Source organism: Dama dama, chromosome 13 (assembly GCF_033118175.1).
Source record: "Dama dama isolate Ldn47 chromosome 13, ASM3311817v1, whole genome shotgun sequence".
Taxonomy (NCBI): domain Eukaryota; kingdom Metazoa; phylum Chordata; class Mammalia; order Artiodactyla; family Cervidae; genus Dama; species Dama dama.
This window is the reverse complement of record NC_083693.1, coordinates 53,322,540-53,347,022: the sequence shown is the minus strand read 5'-3', so window position 1 is coordinate 53,347,022 and position 24,483 is coordinate 53,322,540. Positions and strand designations below refer to the sequence as shown.

The following is a 24,483-nucleotide window of genomic DNA, read 5'->3' as shown; positions in this document are numbered from 1 at the left end:
CGTCCAAGATGGCAGTTACGCGGCCTTCGTGACTTTTTACGGGACTGGGCGGCGTTGACGCCGGAGCTGGCAGGGGGTGGAGCGGTTAGTAAACAGCAAATGCGGGAACTGGTGGGCCGGAATCAGCCATGGACTGGAAAGAAATTCTTCGCCGGCGGGTAGCGACGCCCAGCACCAGTCCAAACAGTGAGTTTGGGAGGAGCCGCCCGCTGAGAGATCCTGGCCCCAAACACCGGGAGCTGGGGGGACGATGGATGGGGAGGAGCAGCACCTTTGGTAAAACCTCTCCTGACTAAAGAGGCTGACTGGGATGTGGTTCAGCGATCCAGAGGGGTTTGACCTAGACTTCTCTGGGAAGGGATTTGCAGAAATGAAAAGCTACCTAGACACTCGCTTGGTCCTGACCTAGACTTGTGAGGGATAATTCAAAGTCGCGGCGCCAACAGCCCTTCGATCCTACCGGAACCTATACTCCGTTGCTCTTACCGCCTTTTTATTGTCACACTTTTTACTTCCCTCCTTGCCCGTTTTAGACTTCATAATCCGTTTTTCCTTGTCTCTTTCCCTCTACTTCACACTTGTTTGTTAATCAGTCTGGTTAAAACTATCATTCCCCATGGCTGATTCATATCAATGTATGACAAAACCCACTGAAATGTTGTGAAGTGATTGGCCTCCAACTAAAAAAAAAAAAAAAAAAAAAAAAAACTATCATTCCTATTCTACACCTCCACCCAGGGCAGCTGAATTGTCTCACTTTTGATTCATGTCCACTAACCTAAAGTACATGTTTCAGTCACTCAACTACACTTCTTTCGTGTGTCCCTAGACATTGACTCTGCTACACTCCAAGGCAGTTCGTCCTCTCACCTCCCAAACCTCCAGTCCTCCAGTATTTCCTATCTACTCCTTTTTCTACTCTCCCTCATCTGCTATTCCCTCTGGCTCATTCTGCTGTAGCTTCACTGGCTGCCTGCCCCTTCCCTGCATACAGCAGGCATACTCCCATTTTCGTGCCTTGGCACTGGCTGTTTCTTTTGCCTGGAATGCTCTTCTGCCTGGATATCTGTATACCTTCTTCAAATTTTGTTGTTGTTCAGTTTTATCTTAGTGAGAGTCAGTATCCCTGACTCTGGAAAGATGCATGTGTGCATGCACTCATCCACTCACACATATACTTGTATATCCCTAGAATAAGTGAATGGTAGAATGAGAGTGACTCTTGGGATCTGGGTTCAGTTGATCGTGGTAGCACTTACTGAGTTGGAAATTAGGAATTAGAAGAAGAGTAGTAAGGTGAAGGAAAGTAGTAAGGTAAGGAAATCAACCTTGAATGTTCATTGGAAGGACTAATGCTGACGCTGAAGCTCCAATACTTTGCCCACCTCATGCAAGGAATAGACTCATTGGAAAAGACCCAGATGCTGGGAAAGATTGAAAGCAGGAGGAGGAGGGGGTAACAGAGGATAAGATGGTTGGATGACATCACCGATTCAATGGACAGGAGTTTGAGCAAACTCCAGGAGATAGTGAAGGACAGGGGAGCCTGGCGTGCTGCAGTTTGTGGGGTCACAAAGAATCAGACATAGATGAAGTGACTGAGGACCCAGGCATGCCCAGTATACTCAGTTGTTGGTGAGCTGAGCGGGATTCTCATCCTTTGAGGACGAACACAGCAGGTTTGAGGTGAAAGTTTGGAACAGGCAATCACCAAGAGGAGTAAGCAAGAGGACATCAAGGGCAAATAAAATATGTATTGGTGGTTTTGAGAGGCTGAGTTATGAACTACCATGAAATAAATTTGTGGGACCAAATGTTTACATAATTCGGCAGTTTTCTCCAACACAGTTATTAAAAACAAGGGAAATCCAGATATAGCAGAAATGCTGGCAGAAGAGTTTCAGGAAAACAACTACAGGCATATTGAGAAGGAAGTGAGACCAGAAAGAGGGAAAACTTTTAAGAAAATAAGTCATAGAATCAAAGATCTCAGTGAGGATGAAGTGCAGTGAGGTTTTGGTAACCTTAAATTTGTTTCCTATGTCTGAGTCTTTCTGTTTTGTAAGTAAATTTATTTGTATCTATTTTAAAAATATTCCACATATAAGAGATATAGTATGATATTTATTTTTGTCTGACTTATTATGATAATCTCTAAGTCTATCCTTATTGTTGTAGATGTCATTATTTCATCATTATGACTAAGTAATATTCCATTGTATGTATGTATGTATGTGTGCATGTATACACACACACACACACACCCCACACACATATTTAGCGGTTCATCTGTTGATGGACATCTGGGTTGCTTCCATGTCTTGCCTATTGTAAATAGGGCTGCAATGAACTATAGAGTGCATGTATCTTTTCAAATTATAGTTATCTTAAGATATATGTACAGGAGTGGGATTGCTAGATCACATGGTAACTCTATTTTTAGTTTGCTAAGGAAACTTAATTCTGTTCTCCAGAGTGGCTATATCAATTTAAATTCCCATCACCAGGGCTGGAGGATTCCCTTCTCTCTACACCCTCTCCAGCTTTTATTATTTGTGGCCTTTTTGATGATGGCCATTCCAACTGGTGTGAAGTGAGATCTCATTGTAATTTTGACTTGCACTTCTCTAATAATTAGCAATGTTGAGCATCTTTTCATGTGCCTGTTGGCCATCTATATGTCTTCTTTGGAGAAATGTCTATTTAGATCTTCTGCCCATTTTTTGATTGGATTTTTTTTTATACTGAGTTGTATGTGCTCAATGAGTACTTTTGATTAAATGAATTAGAACATGTCAGGTCTATAAGAGAGGCAGTGACTTGAGGAAGAGACAAGTACAGTGATAAGAAGAAGTGGGAGCACCTGAGAACTGGTTGAAGATGTAGAAGAGGCTATTTCAGTGGAAGATAGTGATTCTTGATATTTAGAGAAAGTTAATAGGTGCTCAGTATCTAAACACAATTGTGAAGGCCTTTTTTGTGCTATAATTAGAGCATAGTGTATATATGTCTTGAAAAAAAATATTGTCTGATTTTAAAAGTTCTTTCCCTCCTTAATCTGTTTTGTTACCAGAAAAAAAAAGTGAACAAGAATTAAAAGATGAAGAAATGGATTTATTTACCAAGTATTACTCAGAATGGAAAGGAGGTAGAAAAAACACAAATGAATTCTATAAGACCATTCCTCGGTTTTATTACAGGGTAAGTGATATCTAAGCAAATGTCTTGCAGAGCTTATAAATTAAGTATAATTTTTTTAATGGGATAAAAATCTTTTACTTTATAAACAGATAAATTGATTATATTTTAAATTTTGTATATTGTTTTATTATAGTTGACCTTATTATTTTTGACCTGGTTAAATCTTAGTTTTTCATATAAATTGTTATAAGAACACAAAGTTGTTACTTGCCACTCTTTTAAAGTTCTTTCTTCCTAGTTTTTATTATGAATATTAGTTGTGTATTCTATTGGATTCTGTTGTCAGGCTTTCTATAAGACTTATATTATCTATAAGACTTAAGACTACTTGTCTGGTCACAGTTTTTAACTTTGTCTTTTACTCATATGCTGTAAAATGTTTTGCTCAAGGCTAACCTGAAAAATAGATTGAGAGTGGAAAACTTAGAGAGTTATACTTAATTATATGTTTCTTTGTGCCAAAATGGTAAAGAAGGCTTTGAAGAGGGTTGTAGATAAAACAGTAAGACTTTCAGAAAGCTATTTACAGCTAAATCGAAGGCTACTGAAAAAATAAGACCTATTTAGTATTCTGGAAAGTGTAGCTACCATAATAAAGTTAACTTTGGAATTTTAGCTGAATGTTTCTTAAACCTGTTGCCTTCTAAACTCAATTCATTATAACATTATTTGCAAAGAAAGTAAATACTGTTTCACTTGCATTAAGGAGTGAGGTATTGATATAAGTGGATTATCCAGATAATTTTAACTTATTTCTTCAAGTACAGACTTTTTTTATTTGAATCATTTTACTGGAAAGTTTTTTGTAATACTTTGTCTCCCAACCTTTGAAAAATTATGAAACTATTCCACATTTGTTGTGGAAAAGAGAAAAAATAGCTAATGCCAGAGACATAAATAAAGATTTTTATATGTGTGTGTTTAACAAAAATGAGGTCACAGCATACATACTTTTCTTTTTACTTTTTTGCATTTCATACTTTTTTAATCAGAGGCAGTTAGACAACTGAGAATTTTTTGTAGTCTGAGGGATTGGGAAGGGAATTGACATTTATTGAGTGTCCACCTACTTCAGAACATTTTAGATTCATTATCTCATGTAATCAGGATTGTGAAATTGTTATCTTACTAACCCAGAAACAGCCCTCAGATGCTGACATCACTCCATTCCCAGGACTCCACTTTCCTGTATTTCCAATACCAGCTGTCCCCTTGTGGTTCCTGAGGGAATCCCCTTTTCCCCCATTTCTGTCTCTTCTCTGACCACTTCCAGATCCCAAATGGTTGCTGGTCTGCAGATGTGAACTTGTGGGATGTTCTTTCCCTGGTTTCTTCTTCTCCTTCCACTCCACTGCTGCAGAGAAACTACCTGTCATCTTTGGTCACCACTTCTCTCCTTGGCTGGTTAGCTGGTTGACTAGCCACTGGCACACAGTTCCTGTCTCAAGCCCAGCCTCGCCTCCTAATGCTTATTCCTTCTCCATCCTCTTTGATGGGAAAGGATGACATCTTAGCTCTTAGAAATAAAGTAAAATCATAGCCCTGAATTTGGATTATGGATTACACAGCTTTATTTGATGGGGCAAAAACACATAAAAGAAAGAAGAAATTCTCAAAGTGAATTATTTGAAGTTGTTGGGATGAGTCATCTTAAAGCCCAGCTTAGGGAAATCACCACAATAAGCAGAACCTCTGCCTTGGAGGCCAATTAATAGACTTTGGCTTGACCATCTCTGAGAAGTAAGGTGATTCAATCTCACCAGGCATACTTGGCTAAAAGTCAGTCTTCAGCTAGTCCTGATTTAATTCTGTATCAGTCTAAGGTTACACTGGGAACAGTGTTCTCTGAATATAAAGTGAAACTTGGGCTACATTGAGAAAATAGAAAAAGTGGTGGGTCATAAAGGAAAGTAAGAGCATGACACATTCTGATACATTTAGTTTGGGGACGGTTATCTTCCGTTGATTATCTGTCATAGTACTTTACTCCCAGCAGTCACTAGGAAGTAGCATTGAAGTCTACTTAAGAGAGAGATAACCTAACTACCCAGTAATGGAAATGAGATGGAGAAGATAAAATACACTGAATCCCTGATGTCAGAAAACCCAGACGTAAGTTTTATTACTCTAGTTGCACAATTTTGGGCAAGTCATTAACTTTGGGAAATGAGGACAGAGGGGAACAAAGAACCAAAGAAAACAACTCATAAAAAATTAAAATAGACTGGAACTCTGAAGTTTTAAATCTTGGGTCTGGGACTGGCTAACTGCATATGCCTTCTTGATAGTCATCCATCTCTTGATTTCCTTACCTCTAAATTGAGTGTGATGAAATCCATCTCACAGGGCTAGTAGGATTAAATTAGAATGTGTGTATTGATGTTTGATATATTGTGGACATATACTAAATGTTGTGTTTATTTTTTTTTCATTTATTTTTATTAGTTGGAGGCTAATTACTTTACAATATTGTAGTGCCGCACATTGACATGAATCAGCCATGGATTTACATGTGTTCTCCATCCCAATCCCCCCTCCTGCCTCCCTCCCCATCCCATCCCTCTGGGTCTTCCCAGTACACCAGCCCTGAGCACTTGTCTCATGCATCCAACCTGGGCTGGTGATCTGTTTCACCCTTCATAGTATACTTGTTTCAATGCTATTCTCTCAGAGCATTCCACCCTCGCCTCCTCCCACAGAGTCCCAGAGTCTGTTCTGTACATCTGCGTCTCTTTTTCTGTTTTGCACATAGGGTTATCATTACCATCTTTTTAAATTCCATATATATGTGTTAGTATACTGTATTGGTCTTTATCTTTCTGGCTTACTTCACTCTGTATAATGGGCTCCAGTTTCATCCATCTCATTAGAACTGATTCAAATGTATTCTTTTTAATGGCTGAGTAATATTCCATGGTGTATATGTACCACAGCTTTCTTATCCATTCATCTGCTGATGGGCATCTAGGTTGCTTTCATGTCCTGGCAATTATAAACAGTGCTGCAATGAACTAAATTGTTGTGTTTATTTTTAAGTAAACTCTGGATCAAAAAAAAAGAAACTTGGGCTAGATGGTTAGCTTTTTCCAGGCAGAACTGGCCTCGCTGATCACTGAATTCTCTGTGGATCTCTTTTTGTTAAATTAACTTTTAAAATAAATGATGACTTGAAGTTAAGCAAAATTGAGATACAAAAAGTAGTTCTGAGACAGTAGCATACATAGTTTATTAGACTGGATCAGTTCAGTTCAGTCACTCAGTTGTGTCTGACTCTTTGCGACCCCATGGACTCTAGCACACCAGGCTTCCCTGTCCATCACCAACTCCTGGACCTTACTGAAACTCATGTCCATTGAGTCGGTGATGCCATCCAACCATGTCATCCTCTGTCGTCCCCTTCTCTTCCTGCCTTCAATCTCCCAGCATCAGGGTCTTTTCCAATGAGTCAGTTCTTTGCATTAGGTGGCCAAAGTATTGGAGCTTCAGCTTCAGCATCAGTCCTTCCAATGAATATTCAGGGCTGATTTCCTTTAGGGTTGACTGGTTTGATCTCCTTGTAGTCCAAGGAACTCTCAAGAGTCTTCTCCAACACCACAGTTCAAAAGCATCAGTTCTTAGGCGCTCAGCTTTCTTTGTAATCCAACTCTCACATCCATACGTGATTATTGAAAAAATCATAGCTTTGACTAGACAGACCTTTGTTGGCAAAGTAATGTTTCTGCTTTTTAATGTGTTGTCTAGGTTGGTCATAGCTTTTCTTCCAAGGAGCAAGCGTCTTTTAATTTTATGGCTGCAGTCTCCGTCTGCAGTGATTTTGGAGCCCAAAAAATTAAAGTCTGTCACTAATTCCATTGTTTCCCCATCAATTTGCCATGAAGTGATACATTTTACATAATCCAGTGGTCTAGAATTTAAGTGTAGAAATTAACTGCAGTGTATTTTTAGCTGCCAGCTGAAGATGAAGTCTTACTACAGAAATTAAGAGAAGAATCCAGAGCTGTCTTTCTGCAAAGGAAAAGCAGGGAACTATTGGATAATGAAGAATTACAGGTAAGAATGGAATAATTCTTGGCCGTTTTTTATTTGTACTACGTGTGTTGTGTGGGATCCCAGGGTGCCTAAATGGAGACAGTAGTGCAGAGTGGCTGAAAGCACAGACTCTGAAGTGATGGTTCCCACCAGAATCAACTGCAAAGCTTATGTGTCCCAAGGAGAGTTTTTTCTTGTATTTTAAGTCCATAGGTAATTTTAATGTGAGGCCAAAGTTGAGAACCACTATTGTAGGGAATCATATTAAGAAGAATATCATCTTCTATTATCCTTTGATTACTAATAACATAATAAAAATAGCTAGCATTTATTGAGTGCTTACTAAGTTCTAAAATTTTCATATACAGTTCCTCTTTTATCCATATAGCTGTATGATGTAGGGACTATTATCCCTACTTTACAAATGAGATTTGAAACACAGGAAGCTTAAGTCCACTATCCAAGATTACAGACAGGGCTGGCATTTTAACCCTTGCAGTTTGACCCGACAGTGAAAGTGAAAGTCGCTCGGTCGTGTCTGACTGTTTGTGACCCCATGGACTATGCAGTCCATGGAATTCTCCAGGCCAGAATACTGGTGTGGGTAGCCTTTCCCTTCTTCAGGGGATCTTCCCAACCCAGGGATCAGACCCAGGTCTCCCACATTGCAGATGGATTCTTTACCAGCTGAACCACAAGGGAAGCCCAAGAATACTGGAGTGGGTAGCTGATCCCTTCTCCAGTGGATCTCCCTGACCCAGGAATTGAACTGGGGTCTCCTGCACTGCAGGCGGATTCTTTGCCAAGTGAGCTATCAGGGAAGCCCCAGTGATAGACAGTAGTCTATCATTTTAATGGAAATAACACATTTTTAAACTATTCTTTTAAATTTTTTTTTTGCTGATAATAACATCTTAAATTTCTTAAAATTTCTGCAATTCTCCTAAGAACTTATGGTTTTTGCTGGACAAGCACCAGACACCACCCATGATTGGAGAAGAAGCAATGATTAATTATGAAAATTTTTTAAAGGTTGGTGAAAAAGCTGGACCAAAGTGCAAGTAAGAATAATATAATTAACTTAAGAGTATGTTACATTAAGCATTTTAAATGCATCAAATAAATGTTAATGAAAATTTGAGTCAATATGATCATTTAAGTCAACTTTTCATTAAACTAATAAAGTTTAGTAAAATTATTTATAGTCAAGACTATTACATTGGTATAAAGTTGTTAAAAGAAATAATATAGTTTATTTACAACACTATAGTCCCTCATTCTTAAGGCAATAGAATTTAAAGATGTATGACTTAATATTTTAAGTTTTGAACTATAGTTCTCACTTTGATTTTTTTCCTTCTACTTTGATTTTTAGTTGTTTGAATTTATGCTATTTTCTGCTGAATCATATAGAAGTCATTTTTTTTATTATATAGGCAGATGATTTAACATTTATTTTCTTTTCTTAGGCAATTTTTCACAGCAAAAGTCTTTGCTAAACTCCTTCATACAGATTCTTATGGAAGAATTTCTATCATGCAGTTCTTTAATTATGTCATGAGAAAAGGTGACTCCATTTTCATTTTGCTTCAACTCCTTCTATCTGAGAATCAAGAATTTGGGTCTTTGCTTTTATAATATCACTTCCATGTCAAACATCTCTTTTATTAAATTTGAATAGCAGAATTTCTTGTCTTTTGACCAAGATTTGTTTTCCTATTATTATGATTCTCTCCTGGAACTTACTAGAGCTGAAATTTTCTACTGTACATTTGGGTTCACTATTACAAAAAAGTTTATAAAAAACAAAACGAAAACCTCTTCTGAAGAAGCTAGCTAACTAAATATATCAAAAGCTGAACCAAGAATTTTAATGGATTGTTATTTGAAATATTTTAATTCACTGGTAATTTCATTTCACCAATATATAACAGGTTGAGTTGCCTGAGAGGATAGTTTCAAACTCAAAACTGTAGCCACATACTGAAGGAGCTTTTATTAAACAACATGGAGTTGTTATGATTCCTATAAGTTCCATAATGACTTTTCAAATCCTGTGTGTACCATCTTTAACTGATATTTGGTTGCAGTAATTAACCTCAGTAGAATAAAATCTGCTTCACTGAAGGCATAACGTTACACTCCTGTTTGGTGGAACACTGGGATTCTCAAGGGCATCAACTTTACGTCACTTTAGGCACAACAGAATTGTTGATATCTGCAGTTAATTCTATGGTATATTTATTTCAAACAGTTTTTGGATTAATGAATAGTATATGTGAGAAAATAATGTTTATGGAGCTATTAAATTAGCTTGTCCTTCTAATTTTATCTCCTTTTATGGATATATATACTAAAGGATAAATCTTAATAATTATTATATTTCATTTTCTCATTTACTGTCAGTTTGGCTTCATCAAACAAGAATAGGACTCAGTTTATATGATGTTGCTGGACAAGGGTATCTTCGGGAATCTGTAAGTATTAACCTACTTTCATAGCTACTCTAGACACCAAAATGCTAAATAATAGTTATCACTGGATGTTGAGATTACAGATAATGTAAGGGCAAGGAGTTTTTCCTTTTTTAAGAAATATAAGAAAAATAATGTGACTATATTCCCACCTGTAGATTTGGGTTGTAAGGTCAGTTACCAAGACGATATTTATTACCCATTAGGTGGTTGTGAAAAGTTAGAAATGACTGAGCAATTGAGCACGCACAGACACACACACACACACACACACACACACACACACACACACACACACACGTACACACATGTACTAATGTAGTTAGGCCAGGTTATCAGCAAAGAATTATATTACAGCCTCATGATACAAATCATTATTTTTCTTGGAAGTGTAACTATCTTAATTATATGGACATGTTTCTTTTCAGCGCAGGCTTTTTTCCCAAATATATATAAAAGGGGAATGGAGTTATGCATAAATATGAACCAGGATAATTAATCACTTAGATATATGTTCAAATATAAGATTTAAAGAAATGCAGATTCCCTGTTATAGTTTGTTTCCTGTTATAATTTGTTGCACTCTGTTTTATCCAGATTTATATAGATAGAATCTGTTAGCTCATACTGAACATTTTTACTTAAAAACTTTTCTAGGGCCACAGTACTGTTCTTGTCCTTTAAGGTTTAGATCAACTTGACAATAAAAGGTTCTTGGTTCTATCGATCTCTCTATAGCAAGGAAGATATATTAACCATTTGTTGATACTTATTCAGATCAGATATTGGAATACTTCTATAGCTCTGAGGATTCTTGTCAGCCATTAGTTGGTTTACAAAACTTATCTCTTCTTGCCTCTTGCCATGAATGGAAACAAAAATTAAAGGAATGGGGAGAAAAAAGCAACAGTGTGTCTCTATAGTTGTCTTTAAAAGGGAATAATGTTCCCTTCTGCCAATGAAAGGAAACATTTCTCTCAAAGGAAAAAAACCTCTCTCCTAACCTTGGTGCTTTGCCTTTTGAAACCAGACTTGTGTCTCCCTTATTTAAAAGATAAGTGATTTCCAGCGCCAACATCTGTAATTTGAGTAGTATAGGCAAACTTTCATTAAATCTTAAATAAGCAATTACCAAACATTTAATTTACACTAGGTACATTGTCAAGCCTTACTTTTATGTATAATAAGGTGCTTTTTTCCTAACAGAGTGAGGAGGCAGACACTAAATTATCTGCAATATGATTTCAAAGACTGACAAGGTCTAAGGAGAAAATAGGGTCCTAGGAAAGAGTATGACTGGGGTTGGGGAACTATTTTAGATAAGATGAAAGGTGCCTCTTTGAACTAGTGACTGAGTTTTAGCCATGAAGGATGAGAAAGAAGCCAGCCTTATGAAAATGTACAAAGGGAATAGCAAGTTCAGTGTCCCCAAGGCACAGTTAAACCCGATCTGTTTTGGAAGCAGAAGGAAGCCAGTGTGTCTAGAGCATATGAGCAAGGGTTAGAGTAACAAGGGGCTTCCCTAGTAGCTCAGCTGGTAAAGAATCCACCTGCAATGCAGGAGACCCCAGTTCGATTCCTGGGTCGGAAGATGCCCTGGAGAAGGGACAGGCTACCCACTCCAGTATTCTTGGGCTTCCCTGGTGGCTCAGATGGTAAAGAATCTGCCTGCAAAGTGGGAGACCTGGGTTCAGTCCCTGGGTTGGGAAGGTCCCCTGAAGGAGGGCATGGCAACACACTCCAGTATTCTTGCCTGGAGAATCCCCATGGACAGAGGAGTCTGGTGGGCTACAGTCCATGGGGTCGCAAAGAGTCAGACATGACTGAGCGACTCAGCACAGCACAGCACCAGAGTTGACAGAAGGGGAAGTTGGAGAAGTAGGCAGGGCCACTTGTATTAGGCCATGGTAGGGAGTTTGGATTTTATTTTGAGACTAATAGGAAGCCACGAGAATCTTTAAGCTGACTCTGTCAGATATGGTTTACATTGTATTTGTTTATTTATTGGCCACAAAGCGTGTGAATCTCAGTTCCTCGAGCAGGGATTGAACCCAGGCCACAGTAGTAAAAGTCCAGATTCCTAACTACTAGACCATCAGTGAACTCCCTAGTTTACATTTTAAATTTTGTTTCTTTTTTTTTTTTTTTTTTGGCCATGCTGCTCAACCTGTGGGATCTTAGTTTCCCTACCGAGAATCAAACCCATGGCGCCTGCAGTGGAAGTGCAGGGTCTTAACCACTAGACCACCAGGGTCCTCCCTGGCTTAGATTTTTAAAGATCACTGGATGTGTGGAGAATGAATTGTAAGGAGCCTAGAGTCAATGAATAATTAGGAAACTACTGTGGTTGTCCAGGTGAGAGATGATAGTGGCCCAGACCAGGATGATGTCTGTGAAGAAGCCAGTAATAGTTCGATTTAGTATTTGATTTGAACATATACACCCCAACAACAACAAAAATTTGCCGCTGGATTAGATGTTGGGGGTAAAGCGTAGGGGCCTTGGTAAAGAAAAGGTAGGAACCAAGTTTGAATTTTTTACTTTGAATAAATAGTGGAATGGGGGAAATAGGTGAGGACCAGGGTTGGGGATGATAAGAGTCCAGTTTTGAACTCACCATGTATGAGATGCCATTGGCTATACAACTTAGATTATAAAGTATCTCAGAGGAAGTAGAAACACTATATTTCAGGAGGGATAAAGCAAAAGTAGCAAAATTGTAAAATATAAGAAACCATGAGAGATATTTAAATATATAATCTTGGAGTAGGGAAAGCTTTTCTGAATATGACAAAGCTGAAAAGTCTAAAAAACAAGTTCAGCTAATTTTTTAAAAAATCTGTAAAGCAAAGACCATCATAAACAAAGTAAAAACAAGAAGCTGGGACTTCCCTGAGACCTTGCCTTCCAGTGCATGGGGTGCAGGTTTGATCTGTGGTTGTTGGGGAAGTGGTCTGGGAGCTAAGATCCTACATGCCTTGCAGTCAAGACGACAACATAAAGCAGAAACAATATTGTAACAAATTCAATGCAGACTTTTAAAAACAGAAAAGAAAACAGTAAGCCAAGAAAAATATCTGCAACTTATTCACAGACAAATGACCAATTACTCTAGTGGATAAAAAGCTCCTGGAAATCAAGAGTAAAATGGCTGTTAACCCAGTAAAAACTGGGCAAAGGATATAAATAGTTTGCAGAAAGTAAATACAAATGCTTCTTAATCATAGGGGAAAAAATGTTAACCTCACTTTATATGAGAGAAATGCCAAATAGATCTACACTAAAATATCATTTTTCACCTGTCAGATTGGCAAAGATCAAAAAGTTTGATAATGACTTTAATGAAGGAATGTAAAATAGACCATGGTTTCCCAAACTTTTCCAGTTCACTGAGGTGCCCTTATTGTCTCAGTAATTTTTTGCATAGAAAAATGGCCAAAAGAAATACCTAACAACTCCATTTATTAACCAGTTGTTGTTTTTGTTGTTGAGTCACTAAGTTGTGTCCGACTGTGTTGCGACTCCTACTATAGCCCACCAGACTTTGCTGTCCATGGGATTTCCCAGGCAAGATTACTGGAGTGGCTTGCCATTTCCTTCTGCATGAGATCTTCCTGACCCAGGGATTGAATTTGAGTCTCCTGCACTGGCAGGTGGATTCTTGACCACCGAGCCCTCAGTGCTGTGTGCTCAGTCACGTCCAACTCTTTGTAAGCCCACAGACTGTGTAGCCCACCAGACTCCCCTGTCCACGGAATTCTCCAGGCAAGAATACTGGAGTGGGTTGCCATTTCCTTCTCCAAGAGCCGCCAGGGAAGCCCATTAGCCATTAGTTTTAGCTGGCACTGTACAGTTACTCAGCCCTGGGTTGGACACGGTCATCCTTGATTCCTTTGCCACACTAATTTTCACATGATATTTGCTTTATCACAGCAACCCCCAAAAACCTAGCTTTGCAAGGATGAAATGGAGTCAAGTGAAAGTAGCTCAGACATGTCCGACTCTTTGCGACCCTATGGACTCCTTGGCCTATGAGATGTGGCAGGCAAGGATACTGGAGCGGGTTGCCATTCCCTTCTGCAGGGAATCTTCCCAACCCATGGAGTAAACCCAGGTGTCCCACATTGCGGGCAGATTATTTACCGTCTGAGCAAGGATAGATGTTATCAAAAGGAATAAATTTCAATCTACTGTGATTGAAATGTGAATGGCCTTGAATTCATAGCTCTAGCCCATGGTGACATGCTGTGCAGTATCCAGTAGATGTCGCTGTGTTTCCTTTAATTCACAGTGTCTTGCTGCACCCCCTTGGGTTAGTGTCTCAGTCCTGGGGCACAATTTGGAAGCTGTTGATCGAGCCTTCAGAGTGCCGCTGTTAGTGTGAAGTCAACATATCCTTCCTGGGGAAGTGTGAAGTTTGCTGATGTCTATCAAAATTATAAATGTGCACATGCTTTGACCCAGCAATTCAACTTACAGAAGTTATGTCCTATATTCTCCCATAGTATCTAGGAGTGAAAAATTACCTTGGCCCTTGTAGTATATTATTTATTTATTTTTCTGGCCATGCTGAGTGGCATGTGGAATCATAGTTCTCTGACCAGGGAATCCAACCTGTACCCCTTGCAGTGGAAGCATGGAGCTCTAACCATTGGACTCCCAGTGTATTCTCTATAGTATTTTAGTGTTGCAAAAGATTATAGACAGTGTAGATGTCCATTAGTAGAAGACTGGTTCAATAGATTATGGTACATTCATACAGTGAAATAATACACAGCTATGTTTTAAAGAGGAGAAGTTCTTTGAGAGCCAAAATGGAATGACTGAAAAGTATATTGCTAAATAATAAAAGGAAGATAGAGAAGAATTTTCATGGTATGCTGCTACATCCTGTGTAAAAAAGGAAAAGAAATATACATATTTATGTATTGGCTTATATGTGCATCGGTTATCTTTGGACAGATATATCAAAAACTGATAATATAGGTTACCTCTGGGGAGAAGAAATAGGTGGGAAGGAAACTTTTCAATGAATACTTTTTTGTTTCTTTTGTATTTGGAACTATGTAGAATGTGTTACCTATTCAAAAATATATTAAGATGTAAATAAATGGTGTATATAAAATAACTTCACCACTAATACAGTTATAAATTTATTTCATTATTATAGTTTCAATGCTGAATAATTTTAGGACTGAAATTGTATTTTAGTATCTAATGAAAAACCAAGATCAGACATTTAACACTGTAAAATTGTATTTTGTTTTGTTCTTTCAGGATTTAGAAAACTACATATTGGAACTTATCCCTACTTTGCCACAGTTAGATGGGCTGGAAAAATCTTTTTACTCCTTTTATGTTTGCACAGCAGTTCGGAAGTTCTTCTTCTTTTTAGACCCTCTAAGAACAGGTAAAAGAAAATCTTATCTAACTTAGATATTTTCTAAATCTCAATAACTAGAGTTAAGTCTTTAAAATGTAATTTATTTTCATAACATGTCATTGCCACTGATATATAAATATTTCGATATATAGATCTTTTGATTTACTTGCACCAACCTCCATCAGCTGTGTGACAGTGGGCATGTCACATAACCATGTACAATTTCTTTGTCTTTAAAATGAAGTATCAACTAGGTGACCTATGGTTCTTTCCAGTTTAAAGAAGCCAGGTGTTGATATATTTGCTAGCCCTAATGGGTAATATACTGGAGAATTATTCTTTTTGATGAAAAATATGAATTGGGAGATAGAAGGACTGTTTAGCCATAAGGTATTTTTCTCATTCTCAAGTTAACCATCCTATATGAGGATCAGATTTGTAAATTTTGCCTCATGTTTTAACAGTACACTCTATCAACTGTCCTAACCTGCTAGACTGGGACAGAGGAAGGGACAGAAGGCCCAAACCAAAGTCCTTGATTCTTTTAGATCCTTGAAAGTGCAGCTGTGTGAATCCGTCACAGTATGGGGTAGCTGTCAGTCTTTTTTAAATGCCTTTGTTACAGACATACACATCTTTTCCCTTTGAAATTTACAAAATAATAGCCAACAGTTTTGACTGTTTATTATGTACTGAGTACTGTGCTAAGCACTTTACATAGATTCTTTCATTTCCTTCTCAACTCCATAAAGAAGGTATTATTATCCACATTTTATGTGTAAAGCAGCTGAGACTTAGATAGATTGCATGTCTAGAAATGGTATTTAAATCCCATCTCTCTACTCTTAACCACGCTTTATATTGTTTTCTATTCCAGAACCTCCAAAGGAAATTGGAGACAGTCTCTTTATTTGACTACTAATAGTATCATATCCATAACCACCAAAAAAATTAACTCAACTTTTTTTGGAATCTTGTATCAATGTAATTTTGGAATTTGTCAATTGGATATATATTTGGTGGTATATATAGGTAGACATGTCTATATGAGATTTTATTAACTATACTCTGCAGATTTCCCTTTTAACAACAATATATAGTAAGGACTTTGGAAGATGAGAGCTAGGAAGCTTTAAAATACCAATTGTGTGATTGCTTTTCTAAAAAAACATTTTTATAAAATTGAGTTGCTCTTATTTTTAAAATTAAGTAATTGTGTTTCTGTTCTTTAAAGGGAAGATAAAAATTCAAGATATTTTAGCATGCAGCTTCCTAGATGATTTATTGGAGGTAAGTATATTTTTAAATTACTTAATTCTATCATTTGATAGTTGCTGTCTTCTAATTATGTCTCTGTGTTCATCTAGTTAAGGGATGAGGAACTATCCAAGGAGAGTCAAGAAACAAATTGGTTTTCTGCTCCTTCTGCCCTAAGGGTGTATGGTATGTTTTTATCATAATGCTAAAATTTGAATTATCTGTTCCTCAGTAAATGTGTCATTAACTTCTATTCAAAGGACAGTTTTATACATAGCCTGATTACCTTAGAGCAGCCCTGGTGGCTCAGGCAGTAAAGAATCCACCTGCACTGCATGAGACCTGGGTTCGAATCCTGGGTTGGGAAGATCCCCTGGAGGAGAGCACTCCAGTATTCTCGCCTGAGAATCCCTGTGGACAGAGGAGCCTGGCGGGCCACGGCCCATGGGGTCGCAGGGTCGGACCGACTGAGCTACTAAGCACAGCACAGCACAATTTACCTTAAGATTAAAGTATTCTAATTTCCTTAAGAGCTTCCATTCTAGATTACCAAATTTTACTTGTTTAAATACCAACATTTTGTATATATGTATATGTGTATATTTTTAATAGAGTTGATTTGTAATGTTGTGCCAAGCTCTGCTGCACAGCAAATTGCCAGTGTTTTATATTTTTGTGACTCTTAATTTAATACATTTCTAGCACTTTAATATAACATAAGGAATGTGGTTTGACTATTGTTGACTCAGGAACATTAATATGAACGTCACCTATGAACTTGCATTGTGATAAAATGCTGCTCTCAGGGTCCACAGAGGGATGTCTTTGGACCTAGTTTGCTTTTTTCATGAATTTCATTAGTCTGTTACACTGTTCTATTGAGTGATCTGACTTGTTTTGGCAACCTTGACCTCTGCTTTCAAGTGCCAGCATTCCAGTGCTTTATGTTGGTTGACCCCCTACCTCCATCTAATTTAGAATCCTAGGAAAGTTCTAAAAGGTTGCAAACTGAAAACAAATAATGTAAGTGAAATAGCATAAAGGCATGATGAATTTTCTTTGACTGGTTTCTGGCTTAACATTGTTCTGATAGAGATTAAAGGAATAGCAGGTGTCTACTGTGACTGTAACAAAATTAGTTTAAAAATCAAAATATTAATAAAAATAACTTTTTGTTTCTTTTGGTCATAAGTGTCTTTTTATTGTCTCTCTTCCCAAGGCCAGTATTTGAACCTTGATAAGGACCACAATGGCATGCTCAGTAAAGAAGAACTCTCCCGCTACGGAACAGCAACCATGACCAATGTCTTCTTAGACCGTGTTTTCCAGGAGTGTCTCACTTATGATGGAGAAATGGTAGTAGTCTAAACCTCTGAGTTTTGAAAATTAAGACTCCCACAATTTCCAAAAGCCCTTTTTAAAAATAGAAATATAGTTGAATTACAATGTTATATTAGTTTCATGTATACAACATAGTGACTCAATATTTTTATAGATTACATACCAAAGTTCTGGCAACATATTGACTATATTCCCTGTGTAAAAATTTCATTCTTTTTATGGCTGAGTCGTGTTCCATTGTATATATACCATGTCATCTTTATCCACTTATCTGTCGATGGACACTTAGGCTGTTTCCATATCTTGGCTTATGTAAGTATTGCTGCTGTGAACACTGGGGTGCGTATCTTTCCAAATAACTGTTTCCATTTTCTTCACATAAACATCCAGGAATAGAATTGCTGGATCATATAGTTCTCTCTTTAATTTTTTGAGGAACCTCCATATTGTTTTCCATCGTGCTGGACCAATTTGCATTCCCACTAACAGCACATGAGGGTTCCCTTTTCTCCACATCCTTGAACACTTTAGTTATCATTTGTTTATTTGATTTTTTGTTTTTGCATGTGGGGTCTTAGTGGGATTGAACCCATGCCCTATGCGGTGGAAGTACCAAGTCTTAACCACTGGACTGCCAGGGAAGTCATTAGTTCATTTTGATGGTAGCCATTCTGAACAGTGTGAGGTGATCTCATTGATTTTGATTTGTGTTTCCCTAATGACTAGTGATGTCAAGCATCTTTGCATGTGCCTGTTGACCATCTGATATCTTCAGAAAAATGCCTGTTTAGGACCTCTGTCCATATTTAATCACAAAAGCCTTTTTCTTGATGTGATACAGCAGTATTTTCTTGTCAGTGTGTAACAGTATCTTAAGAAGTATGAATTGATCAAATTGTTTGAGATTCGGAGCCTTTGATCTTAAGGTAAATTTGCTTAAAAACATTACTTCCCTTATGGACTCAGGAAAAATACAAATTTTTACTATTTTGTTAATTTCATTGTTGGTGCACCTATTGTAGAGGAATGTTGTGGGCTAGTAAAAAAAAATAAAAATCTGCAAAACAGGTAAATACTATTGACTATTTTCATATAGATGGTTCACTCATTGAATTACCAGGTCAGATATAGTACCATATATGCCATGATTTAAATCTAAGAATCAGGTTCTATTCTAAGTGACTACCTTAGTAGCTAAAGATTTGATAACATGTGCCTGTCCTTTTATCACAACAATGCAAAATATATACTTGAGAAGAAAATTCTAAATAGCATTTTTTTTAAATAGCATTTTTAAGTCACCATTCTTGCTATTAAAAATATGTGTTAAGGATCTGATAACTTTTTCAAACCAATGATGCTTAAGAAATAGTCATACTGTCAGCAGAGAATCAGGGTTTTAGGTTTTATCATTAGCTTCAATAACAGTTTTCTAAATGACACCCATTGTTAACCAACTGCCAAAAGAAAAGAGGGGAAAGGCACAGAAACGGCTTCCTGACTCTCACAGCTGCCTAAACAGTGAGAAGCTTGGAGTATACTAGTGATGTGATGAATAAAGAAAATCAGAAGCTACAGTTAGGCGTGGAGTTTAGACCATGATAAGGCTGCATCTCTAGCTCTTATACATAGTTTATCAGAAAAGAATTCTTAATCTTAGCCTAAAAAAATCCTTTCCAAGATTATAAACATTTTTTTCCCAAGTGAAAATCTCTGAAGTACTTTACTTCTTTTAACCATGCAAAAAAAGTAATCTGTGATTACGCTTTTTTCGTAGAAAAAGCTTTCTGTTCTCTTCATGTCTTTTTAACCTTCATTTGTATTCTTTTGCTTCCTTTTGGATGAGAACAGTGTCAGATCACAGTAGAATATCTGGCATTCTTAAGATGACTTATTGGAAAAAAAATGACTTATTGGAAATCATCTGAATTAAAATTTCAAAACAGTATTTCAGACGACCACACTGAACTGAAAATATAAATTTAGTGGCAATACACAATACCTGTCACTCTTCTGTCCATTTCAAAAGCCTAATGAATGAAAATTATGATTTAACACAGCAAATCTTATAAGAAAATTGGCTGTGCCCCCAAAAACTGTCTACAGGTTAACTGCAGTGTATAGAATTCCTAGAAACCAACATTAAGTATAGTTAAGTATGAATTTCTCATTTCATATTAAAAAATTGCCGTCTTTAATTACAAAATAGCTTCCAATCATCAGACATTGATTTGAAAAGTTAATTACAAATTATAAATAAGGATTCTAATGAACATCATTTTCTTTTTTCTAGGACTATAAGACCTACCTGGATTTTGTTCTTGCATTAGAAAACCGAAAAGAACCTGCAGCTCTGCAGTATATTTTTAAGTTACTTGACATTGAGAACAAAGGGTATCTGAATGTCTTTTCCCTTAATTATTTCTTTAGGGTAAGTCTCATTTGTGTAAGTGTATGTTTGTTATACAGCTTGATTTAAATTATCTACCAAGTGACAATTTTATCTAACTTGGAGTGTTTAAATTTAGCAAAAGGGTTTATATAACACATTTCAGAAGGAAATAAGTCTGGTTTTAGGTTTTTCTATTTTTGAAAATATAAATGGGCTAAATCAGTGCTGATTTGATTAGTTGTAAGATACTTTAAAAGTGTATAAATACATGTCAGGCTTATTAACCAGTGGAGATAAAAACATGCCTGAGAAATTCTGTGCTCTTGGTGATCAAAAACTAGTATGTGAAATTCTATAGAAACCTTAATTACATGTTCAGAAAAGGGAACTCCTTTCCACAGAAGTTTTGCCAACCTGGTAGTTGTAAATTCTTTTAATTGCTATGCTATAACAAATATAAATTTAAAAGTTGGCTAAAATTCACATTTCAGTGTGAAACAGATTTGCTGAAATACTTCTTCTGTGCCATAGGTGGTCTCAGAGAATAGCATGATGAGCTCTGAAGTGGAATTTGATTGTATCTGATAAGCATTCAGCTGTAGCAGGTGTAAATGTAGGAATGTCCACCCTTTTAAGATAAATCATTCCTCAGTTTGAATGGTGGCTTTTCTGCTTGATGGAATGGTTTTGTACAGTACTGTTCCACTCCATTGCCACATAGCTAGTTTTCAGAAGACCGTCTGGTTTTTATATGGTTAAGATCAATGGTAACAAGACTTTTTTTTTTGACATTTTTTTAAAAGAGTAAAAATGGAAATTTTCACATTTTTGTCATAAACCATTTTCCCCGGAAGCTTTTTTTTACCATTTAAAAATTGTGATACTCCTAAAATAACTTTGTCTGATTTCTGAGTTTCAGAGTATATTCATATTTCATAATTTCATGTTAAATTCCCTGAAAGGCTTTCTTTCTCTTATGATTTTCTAGGTAGTAATGACTACAGATTATTAAGGATAAAATAAATTACATCCAGTATGAGGACACATTTTTAAAAAATTGAATGCCACATGGACTTATATCCATGACTAATCTGAGAATCTAATACCACCCATCATCGGTATGCCCCTGCTTTAAGCAGACCTATTAAATGAAAATTCAGTTTTAGGAAAACACAGTAAATATATCTTTCAAACTACTCAATCCCTTTTCACAACTCTTTCTTTAAAGTATCTTCTACTCTTACGATATTTTATTTATTAAATACATTGGAAATATTTTATACATTTGTTTTTTACTTTGTTGTATGGGCTGCTGTAAAGTTACTGGTGCTGAGCCTGGCTGTGTGTAAAGCCTCTGTGCATCAGTATCCCGGTGATAAGGCTAGGCCCGCATATGCACTCTAGACCACTTCATCCACGTCCGCTGCTCCCATAGGTGAGCGTGTACTCGGGTTCCCGTATGCTGCAGACATGCCCTGTGCACACTGGTATCAGGTGAACCACAGAGTGGCACGCAGAACATGTTTCATTGATTATTTTCCAAGAATTTTGAGCCTCCACATTTTCCAGTGAATGACTCCCACCTAAAATATTTGTTAGTCCAACTGCATCACTGCAGTTTCTTCAGTCTTTTTTTTGTTAAAGTTCATAAAATAATTTGAGGGAGGTTTACCTCCATTTTCTTCTGTCAAGATTCTGAAGTATAGGGTGGGAGGGGAGGTGGGAGACTGGGTGCCTTAAAGAATGTGAAGGTGTGAACAGCATTCCTGGAACATGGGAGGAGCAGGTCGTAACAAAATTGCAAGGCCATGTTCTCAGGCCTGTTTGGGGTTGGAGACCATTCTTACATAATAGTAATCTTACATAATAGTAATCTGTACTCTTGTATACTTTCCTTATGAAGTTCTCCATAGCTAATGTGTTGGTCTAGAAAAGTTGATGACTACACCCAGTGCTTAGGTTTTGCTCAACAGATATAAAGCAAGGTCAAGGAATTTGAGAAAATTGGCAAGGATGGTTAAAACAGTGAGACTTATGGTCTGATAGGATAGGAAACAGAACTAGAAAGGGGGCCATGGGAACAGGACAGGGAATGTTGTGTATTTTATTTTTTGTCTAAGGATTTATTTCTATTAAATACAGGCCATACAAGAACTAATGAAAATTCATGGACAGGATCCTGTTTCATTTCAAGACGTCAAGGTTACTTTTTTTTTCAATTTATGTAATTTACAGCAGATAATCATTTGTATTAAATGAAGCTTTTACCTGAAAGCAACTTATGATATACTGAACCAAGTATTTGCAGTTATTTGTTTGGAATTAATATTTAAGTCATTAGAGACTGAGACCATAATGGGACTAATGATTTGCACAGTTTAACATTTTAACAGTGTCAGTCTTATGTTCTCCTTAGAAGCGTTCATTCAGATTGAAAATTAAGAGAATCAGTACAGCCCGTATCTTTTGGCAGTCTGTTCCACCATAAACTGAATTTGGGCAAACTGTTTAGTGGTTCAGGCACTTTTTTAGTCCACTCCAGAGGGCTTGCTTGCTTTGGTATTATTTAAGGAGACATCGATCTTACTGTATGAAAACTACTACTATTTGAAACACATGCCACTACTTAACATTTTAGTAATCAGACTTTCATCAGCTGTAAAACACATGGGGGTATCCAGTACTGGTTCAGGTGAAGTAATGTAATAAAATAACCCATCCCATTTTAACCAAATATAATAAAAGGCTATGTCGGTTTAATATAAATGAGACAAATTTGAAACTATGCAACTGGCAATTTAAAAATGAGTCATTTTATACTGCACCAACAGGGAAAGGGAAATTTCACATACACACCAGATTAAAAAGTCATACATTTACCTGAATTGTTCTAGTCTTTAAAAATGTAATTTAAATACTACTAAATAGAGTGGTTTTACTATAAGCAGATTAGAAAACATGTACTGATTCCCCATAAGTAATCTTACAGTGCACTTAATAATATAGAAAAGGTTCTTCCATCTATTCTAGTTATTTTTATCACCATTTAGTGTCATTGTGGAAGACTAATTCTTTAATATTCCCCCTATCCATTCCAGGTCCAGAGTAAAACGTTGACATTATTATTGGAAATGAAGCTTTGTCCTTGTCTTGGCTCGAAAGCATTTAAGTTTTTACTTTGAGCCAAATCTGCATTAAATCAAGGCCTTGCTTTATCCATAATTAGAAGACAATAGAAAAATATAAGCAGTTACCACATATTCAAAGAATACTACATTAGATAGTTTTGCCACTAATTAGCTATGTAGCTTTAACTGAGCTTCACTTTCTTTATATGAAACATACAGGCATACTTTAAAAAAATTTTTTTTTAATAAATAGAAGGTTTGTGGCAACCTTAGTCAAGCAAGTCTGTTGGTGCCATTTTTCCAACAGCATTTGCTCACTTTGTGTCTCTGTTTCACATTTTGGTAATTCTCACAACATTCATTATTGTTATTATTAGCTATATGTTGATCTCTGATGTTTGACATTACTGTTGCAAAAAGATTACAACTTGTTGAAGGCTCAAATGATAGTTTGCATTCTTTTTTATAGCAATATTCTTTAATTAAGGTATGTACATTTTATTACACATAATGCTGTTGTACACTTAACAGACTACAGTATAGTGTAAAGATAAACCTTTGTAATGCACTAGGAAATAAAAAATTCACATGAGTTGCTTTATTGCAATATTCACTTTATTGCAGTGGTCTGGACTGAAATCAAAATATCCTCAAGGGTATGCCTCTACCTAAGGAATCTTCCACTAAAATTCTGTGTATATAGAAAAGAGATGGATTGCCTGTTAAATGAAAAAGGGAAAACTAGAACAAAAAAATTTTACATAAGCCTAAGTGCTAGCCCTAAATTTTGGATCACTGTGTGACAGAAATTAAATGAATCAGATAGCAAATTTCATTGTATTTTTTCCTTCCTCTCTTGCAGGATGAAATCTTTGACATGGTAAAACCAAAGGATCCTTTGAAAATCTCTCTCCAGGATTTAATCAACAGTAATCAAGGAGACACAGTCACCACTATTCTAATTGACCTGAATGGCTTTTGGACTTACGAGAATAGAGAAGCGCTTGTTGCAAATGATAATGAAAATTCTACAGACCTTGATGATACATGACCTCTAAAAGACTAGACTGTATTCATTAAAGTAATCTTGAATGCTGCATGTAAATCTTTTGACACAGAATCCTTAGAAACAGTCTAAATAAAATACTTCATATGCCTACAGAACACAGCAAATGTTCTGGTTATTGGAATTTTGGCTGCAGTGGTCTGGAAGAAATGGGACCAAATTAGGAGCAGTAAATTCTGGTTACACTTAGCTCAGATATGGCAGGTGTGATC

General features: G+C 36.7%; 1 protein-coding gene across 2 annotated transcripts; it reads left to right on the top strand.

Moving 5' to 3' along the window:
* Positions 1 to 24,369, top strand: PPP2R3C (protein phosphatase 2 regulatory subunit B''gamma). 2 transcript variants are annotated; one of them, XM_061159169.1, is made up of 13 exons: positions 1 to 186; positions 3,074 to 3,201; positions 7,147 to 7,251; positions 8,179 to 8,291; positions 8,700 to 8,797; positions 9,637 to 9,707; positions 14,982 to 15,114; positions 16,322 to 16,377; positions 16,455 to 16,530; positions 17,564 to 17,700; positions 19,979 to 20,116; positions 22,220 to 22,279; positions 24,068 to 24,369. In XM_061159169.1, exons 1-13 carry the CDS (start codon positions 129 to 131, stop codon positions 24,254 to 24,256), a joined length of 1,362 nt encoding a protein of 453 aa, XP_061015152.1. In that variant the 5' UTR covers positions 1 to 128; the 3' UTR covers positions 24,257 to 24,369. The 2 variants fall into 2 exon arrangements, with proteins under 2 accessions (XP_061015152.1, XP_061015151.1); XM_061159168.1 differs by having other exon boundaries at positions 1 to 276.
* Positions 24,370 to 24,483: the final 114 nt, after the last annotated feature.

Bases quoted from the DNA above. Each gene is read 5' to 3' on its own strand.
- PPP2R3C (XM_061159168.1), top strand. From the start codon at position 129: ATGGACTGGAAAGAAATTCTTCGCCGGCGGGTAGCGACGCCCAGCACC. The intron at 277-3,073 runs GTAAAACCTCTC...TTTTGTTACCAG, and splicing joins GGGGAGGAGCAGCACCTTTG to AAAAAAAAAGTGAACAAGAA. The intron at 22,280-24,067 runs GTTACTTTTTTT...CCTCTCTTGCAG, and splicing joins TTTCATTTCAAGACGTCAAG to GATGAAATCTTTGACATGGT.